General features: G+C 41.5%; 1 protein-coding gene across 4 annotated transcripts in view; it reads left to right on the forward strand.

Moving 5' to 3' along the window:
- LOC147035019 (cytoplasmic polyadenylation element-binding protein 2-like) overlaps positions 1–15,502 on the forward strand; it is a 201,076-nt gene that overhangs the window by 77,981 nt on the left and 107,593 nt on the right. For all 4 annotated transcript variants that reach the window (XM_085892561.1, XM_085892538.1, XM_085892546.1 and 1 more), the window contains exon 3: positions 3,089–3,145. In XM_085892561.1, coding sequence (XP_085748687.1) covers positions 3,089–3,145 — 57 coding nt within the window. The remainder of the gene's footprint in view (positions 1–3,088; positions 3,146–15,502) is intronic.

Below are 15,502 nucleotides of genomic sequence, written 5' to 3' on the forward strand. Positions count from 1 at the left end.
ACTCCTCGACGGATTTCAACGAAACTTGGTGGGGGGATTAGGTATGGTCCAAGGATCATGCCATTAGACGAATGAATTGAGTATGTAAAAGGGAAAGTTGCAAACTATAACTCTGTGAGCACTATTGACGTCAAATTGAATGAATAGGATATCAGGTTCACTTGAGTGACCTCGCAGTATTGGCGGCGGAGATTTTGCACTCTACCGAGTGCTCCCCCTCTAGTTTATTTAAGTATTCAGCCACCTGAGAATACTTTATAGAAGTGCCTTTAGCAGTGATTACAGCTTCGATTCTTCTTGGGTATGTCTGTGTCAGCTTTGCATATCTCTATTTGGGGATTTTCTCCAATTCTTCGTTGCAGATTTGCTCAAGCTCTGTTAAGTTGGATGGGGAGTGTCGGTGAACAGCAATCTTCAACTCTTTCCACAGATTCTCAATGGGATTCAAGTCTGGGCTTTGGCTGGGCTACTCAAGGACTTTCATGTTCTTGATCTGAAACCATTCCAGTGTTGATTTGGCTGTATACTTGGGTCATTGTCCTGTTGGAACGTAAATCTTCACCGTAGTCTCAGGAATTTTGCACTCAGAAGCAGGTTGTCCTCAAGGATTTGCCTGTATTTGGCTCCATTCATTGTTCCCTCTATAGTCTATACTCAGAAGTCTCCCAGTCCCTGCCCCAAAAATCATCCCCATAGCACGATGCTGCCACCACCATGCTTCACGGTAGGGATGGTGTTGTATCCGTGATGAGCTGTGCTCAGTTTCCGACAGGCGTAGTGCTTTCCATTCATCAGACCACATAATCTTTTGCCTCATGCTCTCAGAGTCTTTCACGTGCCTTTTTGCAATCTCCATGTGTGTTGTCACGTGCCTTTTTCTCAGGAGTGACTTCTGTCTGGACACTCTCCCATAAAGCCCAGATTTGTGAATTGCTGCAGAGACTGTTCTCCTGGCAGGTTCTCCAATCTCGGCTAAAGAACTCTGAAGTTCTGTCAGAGTAGTCATTGGGTTATTGGGCACCTCCCTGACCAAGGTCCTTCTCGGCCCGTTTCTCAGTTTGGTCAGACGTCCAGCTCAAGGAAGAGTCTGGGTAGTTGCATATTCTTTCCATTTCCTAATGATGGGTCTCACTGTGCTCTTGGGAACTTTCAACACTCCAGAAATCTTTTTATACCCTTCCCCCACATCTATGCCTCCTCACAATTCTATCTCAAAGTTCTATGGACAGTTCCTTGAACTTCATTGTGGACTTTCTGCTCTGACATGCACCATCAACTGTGGGACCTTATGTAGAAAGGTGTATTTCTTTCTAAATCATGTCCAATCATTTGAATTGGCCACAGGTGGACTCCAATCAAGTTGTAGAGACATCTCAAGGATGATCAAAGGAAATTGGATGTACCCGAGATCAATTTTGAGTCATAGCAAAGGGATTGAATACTTATAAATGCAAGACATTTCAGCATTTTGTTCTTCATTAATTTGGAAAAAAACAAATTCTAAAAACATTTTTTTAACTTTGTCATTATGGCCTATTTTGTGTAGATTGGTGACAAATGAAAATCTCAATTTAATCCATTTTATATTCAGGCTGGAACACAACAAAATGTGACAAAGGTCAAGGGGTGTGAATGCTTTCTGAAGGCACTTTAGTGGAATTTTGCCATGTTTGCTTAATTCTTGCCCTCTCAAATTTCCCCAGCCCCCCCCACCCCCCCAATCTCTATTTTTTTCTTCTTTGGAGTGGATTATTTTTCACCCATTCCACCTCTTTCTTCTACTCTTATCATCTGCTTGCTTTCAATGTCGTATCCAGCCAGCCTAATCTCTCTAAACAGTGATTTGTTTTTGTCTCACTAACGTTCCGCAGTCGCCCCTGACCTGAAGGGTGGCTGCAGATGTCAAATTGACACAAGGAGGGGCTCGTGCTGCCGAGCATCACGAGAAGGAAAGTTAAAAAAAATAAAAAGAAATCGGTTATATCGGCGCCATCATCAGCCGATGCCGATACACTCAAAATGCCAGATATTTGCCGATTATATCGGTCGACCACTAGTTCAGAGCATGTTAGAGTGCTGAGAATGTAGAGGAAATGGTGCGCATTGTGTCCAAAGTCTTTTACTGTTTTTTTTTTAGCTTACCCCGAATGGCTTTTCGATCCATTCAAAATTTGATTTTGGCATGTACTTCACTGTTCTAAATGATGCAATGTGCAAAATTCGCCAACAAACAACAGCTGAGATCATCAGTCTCAGCCACTACCAGAAAAGCTTTGTTGCAGCCAGCACACTTGATTGGACTGCAAATGATTCCGAGACATCCCCAGTAAAAACATAAGCAAATAAGCTTGGCTTGATTGGCACAAGGACATGAATTTGGTGTGAACTGTTTTCATGTTTATTCTAGCTATGTAATTTACAAATTGTTTGATAGTAATGATAACATGTAATCAACGCAGGTGTTACTCGTACAGGGTGGCTCAAAAGTCGTTTTACCCCTTCCCAATGAAGCATTCTTTCTTAAGCACTTTTAATATACAGGTTTTATTGTGCAGTACTTCCAATATTTAATCAGTCATTGTACCTGTATGCGTTCCATCATTATCCTGGGTCAGTGTTACCGCATTCCATGGGAGGAGGTGAAGGCAGGGAGTGAGGTGCTTAATTTTTCAATTGCAGCACTTTTCACAAGTTTGTCCATCTTTATGTTGATACCCAGAGCAAGGATTCGTGCGTGCGTACGATAAGAGGTGTGAAGATTTTGTTTCCACCTCTCTGAATTATTTGGTGATGCATGGTTGGTCTGACTTTGCTGAGAATTATTCCTGTGCATAGTTTCCATTAACCTGGAGATTACCAGTGGGCTATGTTGATTTGAAATGGCTCAAGGAGTCAAAATCCCGTTTTTTTTGGTAATTTTGTGATCATTGCTCGAGGACTATTGACAGGATACTGTGAGATAATTGCATTTGTAAGTGAAAAATGATTTTTGCACTGCTTTGCTCTTAGCATTATATAGATTTTTTTCCCCCAATGGTTAATGGAGCCTGATAACCGATGCTTTTGTTGTGTTGTGGTTGTGCTGCAGGTCGTCTCGGGATCGGTTACCCTCATCCCGGAATGGACAACTTATTGTCGTTGAATGGTGAGCATTGTGCCTGCATCAACTGAAGGGTACAGCATTGCTCGAGTCGTTATCTGTGAGCTTTTTAAAAAGTTTTTATTGTCGTCGCTTCTCCATCCACCACCCCTCCTCCATTAACCGACACAAGTGCATCAACTACAGTTTTCACTTTGTACTTACAGAGCCTAAGGCTCATGGGTGGGCTTCAATTTATGTAAATGATGAGAACATTGGAGGGGAGAGCGAACCAGTTATACCTGATAACTTCTGCAACAGTATACCTGACTGCTGAACTTGAGTCGTTGACTTAGTACTTTCTTGAACATGCCCATGCTTCACAGAGCTACATGATAATGCATTACGTCCATACTTTTGTGTCACAAAAATATGGACTGGGCTTTCTCTTTTGTGTGAAATATTTTTGAGGGAGAGGAACACAAGAATAAGGCATTTGACCCATCGTACGTGCATCATATCACCATCATAGGTTACACTCTGTAAAAAGAATGAGGATTCTGACTTTGATTTTATCATCCTCATGCTTTTTGAAAAAAAACGGGGGGGGGGAGTGGGGGGGGATATTGTAATTGACTGTATTTGTGTGTCTGTCTCTTTCCGTCCATCCGTCCGTCTCCGTATCCTCCAGAATGGTTATGCAGAAATTCACCGAACTTGGTAGTCATGATCAACACAGAGTAAGAAGGTGTAAGAGCAGTTTCATTTTGGCCTCGCACCAAAAGTTCTAGCACCAAAAAGGCAATTGCTGGCACATCTTTAAACTTTTTGTTTTTTTTTTTAATGAAACTTTGTATATACTTTGTATACATTCAACATTGAGGGGCACATGAAATATGTAACGATTTTTTATTTGACTTCCAGTTCATGCTCCCTGGGGGTGGGGACTTGGAGTCACAGGGATCAAAACGGATAATTATTTTTCCTCAAAATTTGATATTGGGTCATTCTGATTAGAACTTTCTGCCATCTTTCAACTTTGCTTTAGGTGGGTAGCATGGGGATTTGCGATGGTGTGCCATTGAATTCGCTCTTGTTGTCTCTGCCACCGAAGGTGAAGGAGGTTATGGTTTCACCCCTTTGTTTGTTTATTTGTGTGCAGGATATCTCAAAAAGTTGTGGATGGATCCGGATGAAATTTTGTTGACAGATTGGGTATGTGAGGAGGACGAACTGATTAGATTTTTGTGAAGATCTGGATCCGACGACTAGAATTTTTAAACTGATTCTTCACTATTGAGAGATAGGGCCAAAAACGATATATAGCACAATATCTCAAAAAGTTGTGGACGGATTCGTATGAAACTTTGTGGACAGGTTGAGTGTGTGACAAGGAAGAATTGATTCGATTTTGCTGAAGATCCAAATCTGGATCTGGATACGAGAATTATTTAATTTTAAAAATGATTCTTCACCATTGAGAGATCAGGCCAGGAACGATATAGTACTGTACAGCCGAATATTTCAAAAATGTATTGGTCCTGATATGTTCTAGTGGATCAGGCGTTACGTGGCAGAGGGATGCACTCCACCGAGTGTCCTTCTAGTTTGCTTTTATTTTAAGTTTACGTACGAGTACAAGCAAGCTCCAAATCAAAAACTAAGCAGCACAAATTGGAAAAGCCTGACTTCTTTCTGGGATATCGTCATTTCAAGCTACGTCTCACCCCTGCTTCTTCATCAGTAGCTCCTGTCATATCTCATCGAGATCTTGTGTTTAAAAAATAAATATTCACTTGACCGTCGAAGAATGCCACGTAATTGGATAAAGATGGTCATGTGGAGTTGCACGCAGACAAAAGGGATAGCGGAAAAGTTAAATAATGAAGTCAACTGATGAGACGCCAAAAAATAGATGCATGAGAAGGCATGATGTAGCATTAACTGAAAGTAGTTTTGCTTATTTCAGTCCCAGCTTTCTCTTAATGAACCCCTATGATGTATGTACGTTTGTCACGGGTTTGGAGAATATTGTAAAATCCATTCGTTAATTGATTTGATTGAAGAGCTATGTTTTGCAGTATTTGCAAATAATCTGTCTCTCGGCACTTTATTATTGTTATTTTTTTTTTAATTAGGCCTCATCTACATATTATGGAATGGAACAGAAATCCTATTATGTTGGGGGGGGGGATGGGGAGGAGGGGGTAGAGAATGGGTGTGTGTGACATTTTCTTTTTGCACAAGGTATTTTTATTTGATACACAATTGCGACGTCACAACATTTTCACCATGACAGTCAAGTTAAAGGGCATTTGCATTTTTGTGTACATCTAGCTCCCAAACTTGATCTATTTAAGCTCCACTAAATGCAATCGTAGTTCTGTTTATATCTGCTTCTTCATTCTGAACCCTGCATCCAATATGAAGAATGACAACTGCCCCCATTTTCTTGCATACTCTTCTGAGTGATTATTCATCATACTTTGGTGATCAAATGGATACCCTGGCTAAATCGGAAGTTCCTTCAAGAATCAGAAGTCAGGGTCACTATTCTGTCCGATAAGGAAACCTTTTTTCCAGTTGGTTTGTACCTCGCATGCTTTGTCTTGTGTCACAGTCAATGAACTTATTTTCTGTTTATAGTGATGTGGCCTGGATTCCTTCCCAGGGTTATCCTGCAGCTTTCAAATTGTGACTTTTATTTTTTATTTTTGTCCGTTCAACGTGTAAATGGAGGATAATGTCACTTTTTCATGTATGCTGTCTAATCATTTGGCATTTATGACACGGATACAACTTTAAGCTTTTGGTTTTGTCATGTTTTGAAATTGTGAATGGGGAGAACCTTTTATTTATTTTTTTATGTATGGTGTGTGAGCCTGTCAACATGAAGCACACACATGTCACTTGAAGTACTGTATTACCATATTGGACATCTGTTGTCCATAACTGCCAAAACAACTTATTCCGTTTCTGAATTATTTGATGCAAAATTGAATTTGAGAAAAGAAAATCGATTTGCTTGTTTGCTGTTAACTTCAATCAAGATCTTCACCCCTCCCTACTTCTCACCTGCTCCCTCCCACCCCCCCCCCCTGCCAAAATTGCATTTTTATTGGAGAGAGAAATATTATACATTGTCCCCATTAGTGGATTCATGTTTGTTCACTCTTGCCTTGCAACATTTTCTTTTCCTGGAGTTTTCTCCATGACGCTCGTTCGGGTTTTGAAAATCTAGGACAGAAAGCTCCTTTGTTTCGAGAGTCGGACTACACACACCATTTAATGTCACTGTTGCCATCAGTGCAATAACATCACATCGTTTGCCATCACGTTGTACATTCAGTCCACATCCATGTTCTTTCCTGCATCCTTTGCTCACGTAATTGATCACCAATAATGAAAACAGCAAGACGTCTATGTCTGCCATTTTGCTTACCCTTGGGAGAGGATTACCAATGCGTCCAAAAAACGCACTTAAACCACAATCCTCACATCAGGTTCTGAAAATTGCAAATAAGCAGAGCAATGCTTGACGTCAACTAGAACATCGGAGCTGGCGTTAACCTTGTGATCACAAATGGAGGCACAAAGTGTACTGTATCGTGAATAGACAGGCATAATTTTAAAAAATTTTAAATTGAGAAAGGATAAATCTGCTGCAAAGTATTCTGCCTCATATTTCTCACTCATCCTCCCCCCACCCACCCCCCCCCAACCCCTCATGTTATCTCAACTTGCCACACTCTTCTCATCACAACTCCTTCACTAACCCTCACCTCTCCCCACCCCCAGTGGATTTAAGCTGATAAACTGTTAGGTTTGATGGACCAAATGGCCTCCTCCTGGATAAATCTGCCTCATATTTAAGGTGAGACGAGGAAAATTGCTACACCGGCATATTAGTTATCCCCACACATTTTGAAAAACACAGGGGTGGGGATATTGTAATCAGCTCCTGTCCGTGTGTCTGTCCATCCGTCATGCTATCTCCTCATAACCGGTCATGCAGAAATTCACCAAACTTGGTTGTTATGATCATTGCATGGCAGGAAGGTGTGAGAGCACTATCATTTGAGGCCCTAGGGTGGGGTCAAAAGGTCAAATATCAAAAACATGCAATTACGGGCACGTTTTAAATATTTTTAGATGAAACTTTGTGCAATCAACATTAGGGGATGCATGAAATATGTAACAATTTTTTGGATTTGACCCTCAGTTCAGTCCCCAAGGGGTGGGGACTTTGGGTCACAGGGGTCAAAATGGAAAAAAGATTTGACTCAAAATCTGATCTTGGGTCATTTCTGGTGGAACTTTTTGCCATTTTTCAAGCTTGCTTTAGATCTGTTTCTTTTTTTTTTCTTTTTTTCACCTTGCACTGCCTGGGTACTTGGCAATTTAATATGGTACCATTTTCAACTTTGTGCAACCAGTGATTTGGGAAGAGATGCAAATATTCATCTTGTCATCCAGTTCCATCAGGTCGTGTCCGACTTCTGGTGATATTCATGATCAGATTTCTCCAAACATCCCTATCCTGCACTGCTTCCCAAAGCTCTGGCAGGGACGGCTTGTTTTGTTGCCTTTACCCCATCCATCCAGCACATTCAAGATCTGCCGCTTCCTCTTCTTTCCTCAACCACTCCCAGCATAGGTGCTTTCTCCAGATTTTCATTTTCTGCCTGAATGGTGTGTCCAAAGTATGACAGTTTCTGTTTCATCATCAGAGCGTTTAATGTACATGGTGATCTGATTTCTTCAAGCACAGATTTGTTTGTTCCTCTTGCAGTGCAAGGAGTTTTAAACATTTGTCTCCAAAACCACACTTCAAAACTGCCAATCTTCTTCCTTTCTTCCTTTTTCACTGTCCATGACTCGCATCCATACATTGCAACTGGAAATATCAGAGGCATTCACCAACCTCCTCTTGGTTTGTGTTGTCACATCTTTGTCTTTCCAGATCTTTGTCAATCCTGATATTGCTCTTCTCCCCAATGCTAACTTATCATTAATTTCTCCTCCACACGTTTCTACTTATTTAAATTTCAAACCCAGGAAGTTGAAACTTTCACTATTTCTACGTGATGTCTCCAAATGTGAACACATTGATCTTCTCAGTTGACAATATTTTAGTCTTTTTTCGGTTTAAATAAAGACCAGCTTTTTCGCTTTCCTTTTTTGCTGCTGCTGCAGCAGTTTCATCAAGTTCTCTTCACTTTCTGCTGACAGAGTGGTATCGTCAGCATACCTTAGGTCAGGGGTCGGGAACGTTTTTGACTCAGAGAGCCATTAAAGCAAAATATTTGGAAATCTATTTCAGTGAGAGCCATATAATATATTTTAAGACTGAATTCAACTAAATGTGAGTATAATAAGCCTCTGAATTTATTCTTTTAAATAATGTTGTTATAATACTCACCATTAATGGGACTTCTGGTGCTGCATGGATTTGCTGATGGCTTTGTAGCCTGGTTGGTACTTGGTGAGGTTAAGCTTCATGCAAGCGTTGAGGCTTTCATCCGTTAGACGTGATCGTAGGTTGGACTTGATGTTTTTAAGATGTGAGAATGACTGCTCACATGCATACGTAGATCCAAACAAGGTCAATACAGCAATACTCACACGCTGCAGTGTGAGGTATGTGACAGGAAGCGCGTTCCAAGTTTTGATAATCAGCTCGTCTTCGGGTTGAAGTTTTTTCATTTCTGTCCACATGTGCTTGCTCGCCAACTCTGCTTTCTGTCGTGCGATTCTTTCCAAATCTTCATTCAGTGACTTGAACTTATTCACCCACATGTCTGAGGCCTTCAGGTCAGCCACTTCTGCTTCAAAATTTCTGACGGAGACACCAGGAATGTAACTCAGGTTGGCTGTGTTCAGTGAACACTCGTTTGGATGGGTGATGAACTTAAAAAGACGAGTGTGCTCACTAAATTCTCCAAAGCGTGCTTTGAATGACTGTCGGAGACTGGATGTGAAGCCAGCTAACTGGTGGAGATCAAAGTTTTGAGTGGGGCTCACTTGCTGTGCATGCATCTTTAAATTGTCTCAGTTTTTCAAAATGTAGTAAACGACCTGTTTCAAGATCCATGATAAAGAGCTCCAGCTTGTTTTCAAAAGCAAACACGGCTTGTTGAAGGGATAACACTGTATTTCCAATGCCTTGCATTTTCACGTTGAGCTCGTTCAGATGTTCAGTCATATCCACGAGATAGTAAAACTTGAGGAGCCACTCAGTTTCGGCTAGCTCAGGATGCTCAATCCCTTTCATTTCAAGGAAAGTCCGGATTTCGTTCAGGCAAGCCGCAAAACGGCTAAGCACCTTCCCTCTTGACAACCAACGCACATTGCTGTGCAAAAGCTGACCGTGATAGTTATTTCCAACTTCATCCAGCAGTGTTTTAAACTGGCGAGCATTTAAGGCTCAGGCAACAATAAAGTTGATCACACGAATGACCAGCGACATCACTTCGCCAAGCTGCCCATCACACATCTGAGCACAAAGTGCCTCCTGGTGTAGAATGCAATGGAAACTTAGGATGGGTCTATTTTCATGTTCACGGAGAAGCGCCACAAATCCTTTGTTTTTCCCCACCATACACGGAGCACCATCAGTACACACCGAGATAAGTTTATCCATTCGTAGATTTTTTTCTTGAGCGAACTCCATGAAAGACTTGAATAAATACTCACCTCTTGTAGACCCTTTTATTGGCAGAACAGCAAGACTTTCTTCACGCAGTGTATCACCAGCAGCATATCTTGCAATCACACTGAAATGCGACAAATGGCTTACGTCTGTTGACTCATCCAAAGCCAGGGTAAAGAACGGCGCTGTATTTATGTCCTTCACTTGCGTTTCCTCCACTTGGTTTGCCATCATGATGGTACGATCATGAACAGTTCTTGCCGACAGAGGCATGTCTTGTATCCATTTGATTATCTTGTCTTTGTTCGGAAGATCATCAAAAAGTTCATTGGCGACATCCAGCATGAACGTTTTTGCATACTCGCCATCTGTGAATGGTTTTCCGTTCCTCACTATTGCTAAAGATCCAGCAAAGCTGGTGGAATTATAGTCACCTTGCCGGGTCCATACGCGGAGTTGCTGCTGGCTGGCTTGCACCCTGCTCAGTAGCTCTTGGCACGCTTTCTTTCTGCTGTCTCCCACAGGGTATTTTGATGCAAAGGTAGCATGGCGCGTGTCGAAGTGCCGCTTTATATTCGACCGTTTCATCGATGCAATTTTGTCATTGCAAATTAGACACACCACAGAACCTGCTCTCTCCACAAAGGCGAATTCTTCGGCCCATTCGTCCTGAAATGTACGATACTCCTCATCTTTTTTTCTTTTCGCCATCTTCTTCGTCGAAGGGTTAGCTTTGAGCAAATGAGAGAGAGGGAGATGTTGACCCAAGTGAGTCTGGCTGGCCTGCGCACGGGCTGACATACTCGAGAGGTGCGGCGCGGCCGGCCGACTCTGGGATGCTGTCGCCTCAGCGGTGGCGCGTGATTGGTCGAGATGAATTCCGTGACGCGTCTCTGCGGCGGAACGTCATTGGAGGAACCGAAATCACGAGTCGCCTCAGCGGTGGCGCGTGATTGGTCGAGATGAATTCCGTGACGCGTCTCGGCGGCGGCACGTCATTGGAGGAACCGAAATCACTACTCGCGTCGGCCGCATGACTGGACGAAACAAAAACCGCTTCAGACAATTCGGAGGTGTTTTTTCTTCTCTCCTTCTGCCAAGTTCAGCCCTGCACGTGAATGAAGCACGACACCATTCAAACTATAGGTAAAGCTTCTGCGAGAAATATTGGGCTTTCCAAGTTTCAAACTCCAATTTTATCTGCGAGCCAGATGCAATCATCAAAAGAGCCATACCTGGCTCGCGAGCCACACGTTCCCGACCCCTGCCTTAGGTTGTTGATACATCTTCATGCAATCCTGACTCCAGCCTCTATGTCATCCAAGTTTGATTTCCTTATGATGTACTCTCTGTACAGATTGAACAAGTAAGGGGGAGAGAATGCACCCGGTGTGTAACCCCATTTCCATTTCCAAACCATTCTGTCTCTCCACACTCTGTTTTTACTGTAGTGTCTTGTGTAGTGTACAGGCTTATCAGACATATCATTTACTTCGACATCCCCATATATCTCAGTATAATCCGCATCAATTCATGATCAACACAATCGAAAGCTTTGCGATAATCTATAAAACAGAGATGCACCTTATTTTGATATTCCTTTGCTTTTTCCCTGATCTACCTCAGATTTGCGATTTAACCTCTAGTATGTCTTCTTCTTCTGAAACCTGCTTGCTCAATAGGCATTTCTCACTCGATTAGATCTTAATCTTCTTATGTATCTTACTAGCAAACGTACCCGTTCCCAGTGACGGGAAAAGCTAGCCATGGTGGTGGTGAGAATAACCACAGTAGATAACAGTCAGGTCAGGCAATTGTCCAGGGAAATTCAATCCATCCTGTAGCATTCAACTTCACTGACTGCTGCTCCATTTTTAAGTGGAACTCCCACCCTCAGGGTAGTTGTACCCATCTCGGCTCACCTTTGGTTGGCAATGTGCTGCAGAACATTTTTTTTTCTACTATACCATCAAAGGTTGCGCTATTCAAATCAACTGCAACAGCGATGAAGTACACCCCATCATTTTTCCCGAGGGTTTACGTTCCAAGGCCGAAAGAGCCGCTAACCCCACTTAAACCTGGCCAGTACAACCTTTTACCTCTTTGACAAATTTGGTCCTAATCTGTCTGTATTGCTGGAGTGTATATGTAACACGCAGACAAACAGATCAACATTTATAGTTTAGATTATATGTTCAACGGGCATTTCACAGACAATAGATATTGTTATATGTCAATATAACACTTTGGTAATGTATATGCTTGTTCTCATCCCAATTCCTCCCACCCTATATCCATACACCTAATGCATTTAAGTCGATAAATTGCTCGATTTAATTAATGTGGTGCTGATGTAGCAAAGTTTTGTTGGGCCAAATGGCCTCCTTCTACATCCATGTTCTTTCTAAATTGATTGAATACAATACGACTTTGCTTTAACCCTGAATAGCAAATGCTTCCAGGCATACCAGGTGCCTTGTATGCGCAATTTTGATGGGCGTTGACATACAGTAAACCCTTAAATATCGTGGGGGTTACCTCCCTGGAAAATGCTACGATATTCAAAGCCACGATAGCTAAAACCAAGTGCCTATGGGAATAAGGGGGTTAGGTTCTTGGCTTTAAGAAAATATAGGGGAAGGTGGGCGGCAGCCAAACATGAACACATCACAATTGAAATAAACACGTAAAATAAATATAAATCGGCTTTAGGATGAAGTCTCCTTCTGCGTTGAAGCAGATAAAATGGGCATAAACAATTAAATTTACCCCCTAACCCCCACAATCCCTCCCTTATTAATCTCTTAAATTGATTTCCTTTGCAACCTGTCAATGGGTTTATTTTATATATCATTCTGGAACTCCCATAAACCAGCAAATAAATTAAATTAAATTAAAAATCACTTTTGTCCATCGTTTTACACTCTTACATTATTATTAACATTGCATGAGAAACAGATGTTGAATTAATACCAGGTGGGGTTAACTCTGCCTGTCATCCTTCCGAGGTCGGCAAAATGAGTGGCAGCTTGCTGGTATTCTGTGTCGGAGTGGCGACCCGTCCAAGATTGTGCCCAATAGCTAAGGAGACTGCTTAAGCAGCACCAACGCTCTGCACAGAGTGTGGTCCCAATGGATGGATGGATGAGAAACAACAAAAGGCTTGTGGGGAAGAGATAACCATCACAACTCCACTCAAAAACCACAATTGATCAAAATTAGGCCCCACAATAACTAAATTGGTCGGTGAACAGGTTGCCCCCGATTTGTATAAACTGCAATGTTCAAACCCACAATGTTTAAGGGTTTACTCTATTGTGTGCTCATCTATTAACTGCGTACGCATGCTTTTTCTGTGCATTTATCGATATCAATGTGAAGAATTAAAATGATTTTCTCCAAATTAATTTGATTGACCCTGCACTACTATCCAGGTCTTTGGCGATTTAATCTGGTAACATTTTCAATGGTGAGACATTGGTTTGGTAGAAGGTGCAACACTGACAGACATTGGATCTTATTATTGGACCAGGGCTTATGGATTGTTTCGTTTATAGTCGGGTACAAAAGTCTGAGTCCACTTAAATCAATGCCGAGCTTTATTGTATCACAATTTTAACAGCAAGTTTTCACAATATTGAAGGTATTTATTCATATTCTTTATTTTATTATGATCATTATTGACGAAAACTTTGTCTTAACAGAATAAGTTGCCTGAACAGTCTCACTGATTATTCAATACATGTAAAGACATATTTGATATTTCCCATTATCATAAGTTTTTTTTATTATTATTTTGATATACTGTCGGACCCCGACGTTCACCAATAATACATTCCTGAAAAATGCCGCGAATGTCGAATCCACAAATGGTGTGAGGTCTTGTTTCAATTCCAATGTGATGCCTAACGAAGGTGTATTGACCGCATCAAAATCTGCACTCATTAAGGGGGTCTACAGGGGGGTTTTTGAACCCCCTCCCCCACCTCTCAAAATAGGTGTTTGCTCTTCTCCAAAACTACGCACACAATTTTGATGAAAGTTGACCACAACCTTCATCACTCATGACGTACCAAAAGTGTATCGACCGCATCAAAATCTGCGCTCATTAAAGGGGTCTATGGCGCAGAGTTTAACCACCCCAAAATACGTATTGTAGCTCTCTTCTCCACACGTAGTTTGCAAGCCATAAACTACACACGATTTCGATGAAACTTGACCACAACCTTCATCACCAGTGATGTAACAAAGTCAACCGCTTCAAAATCTGCACTCATTAAAAGGATGTATGGGAAGGGGGTTGGGGTTTGAACCCCCAAAATAGGTGTTTGCTATCTCCTCCGAAACCTCACACAATTTTTTTGAAACCTGACCACAACATTCATCACCTGTGATGTGCCAAAGTGTATCGACGACATCAAAATCTGCCCCCATTTTAGTTTACAGGAGTGCCAATTTGGTGGTATACACACCCGAACAATATCTAATACCCAAACTTAATGTGTTTTTTTCACCAAAGCACTATATGGGCTTACAAATTTTTATGCCTCAGCTGACGAAGTCACCGGTGGCATTGTTTTTGGGTTGTCCATCTGTACATCGTATACGTATGTCGGTCCACGCTCATTTTCTGTCTTTTCTCTGCAACCCCGCTTCTCCGATTCTCTGAATATTTTAATGATAATTATGACATCATACTTCACATGGTCTGGCAGCCATATTGGAAGAAAGAAAAAAACTTTGGACCTCTGTATCTCAGAAACCGCTCCATGGAAAAAATTGTAACTTGGCACATGTGACGTACTCCCCCTGGGAAACAAGTCTAATTTTTTTGATGTCATGGGTGACTTTGTTATGTCATCATAATTGCATACGTCGAATGCTTTATCTGATCAGTATGAAAATTTTTGAGGGTCATCTCGGGATAAAATAGTGCACAGGGAAAAAAATGATGACGTCATCAGTCACGTGATTCGGCAGCCGTATTTTTTTTTTTTTTTAAACCTTCAAAAATCATCTCTGAAGTGGCTGAACAGATTGAGGCAAAACTTTACAGGTATGACCGCCTATCCATGAGGACACATATGACGTCATAGGTCACATGGTTTTTCAGCCCAATTGGATTTACCGTAAAACCTACAAAAATCTTCTCCAGAACAGCTGGGCAGATCAAGGGGAAACTTCACACAAATGTACCCCAAGCTTTGGGTGTAAAAGTTTATGAAGGAATAATTGATGGATCACTTGGTTTGGTAGCCATATTAGATTGAAGGAAAATATTTTTGAAATTCTCTCTTGAACCGCTACATCAATCGATGTAAAACTTTAAAATTTTGATCTCATCGTGATGGGGAATGTATGTTTTATATTTCAACTTAATAAGACGCATGGTTTGGCAGCCAGAATGATTAATATTTTTTATCTACATTCTTTTTCATTTTTTTTAAATAAGGCTCACTTGGCTGCGCCTGGATGCGTTTGAGGGCAGAGGAGTAGCAGTTGAAGGTTGAGTCCTGTCCAGGTTCCTCCTGAAGATTTCATCTTTGCTTTTTGCTTGTTTGGGTTCCTTCTGATTACTGCAATGAAGGACTGTTCCTATTTGGTCTTCCATTTGATTTGAATTGAATTTATTTTAATCCCATTCTAAATTCAATTGAATAATAATGAAAAACGTCATGGGTCAGGTTTCCGATCAAAGCGGGGTTGCATCAAAGTGGGACGTCTTGGTACTCGGTCATCACTGCCAGCAGTTATAAAGTGGCAGTTCTAGT

Source organism: Eptatretus burgeri, chromosome 1 (assembly GCF_056783735.1).
Source record: "Eptatretus burgeri isolate ZD-2024b chromosome 1, Ebu_testis_v1, whole genome shotgun sequence".
In the NCBI taxonomy this organism is placed as follows: domain Eukaryota; kingdom Metazoa; phylum Chordata; class Myxini; order Myxiniformes; family Myxinidae; genus Eptatretus; species Eptatretus burgeri.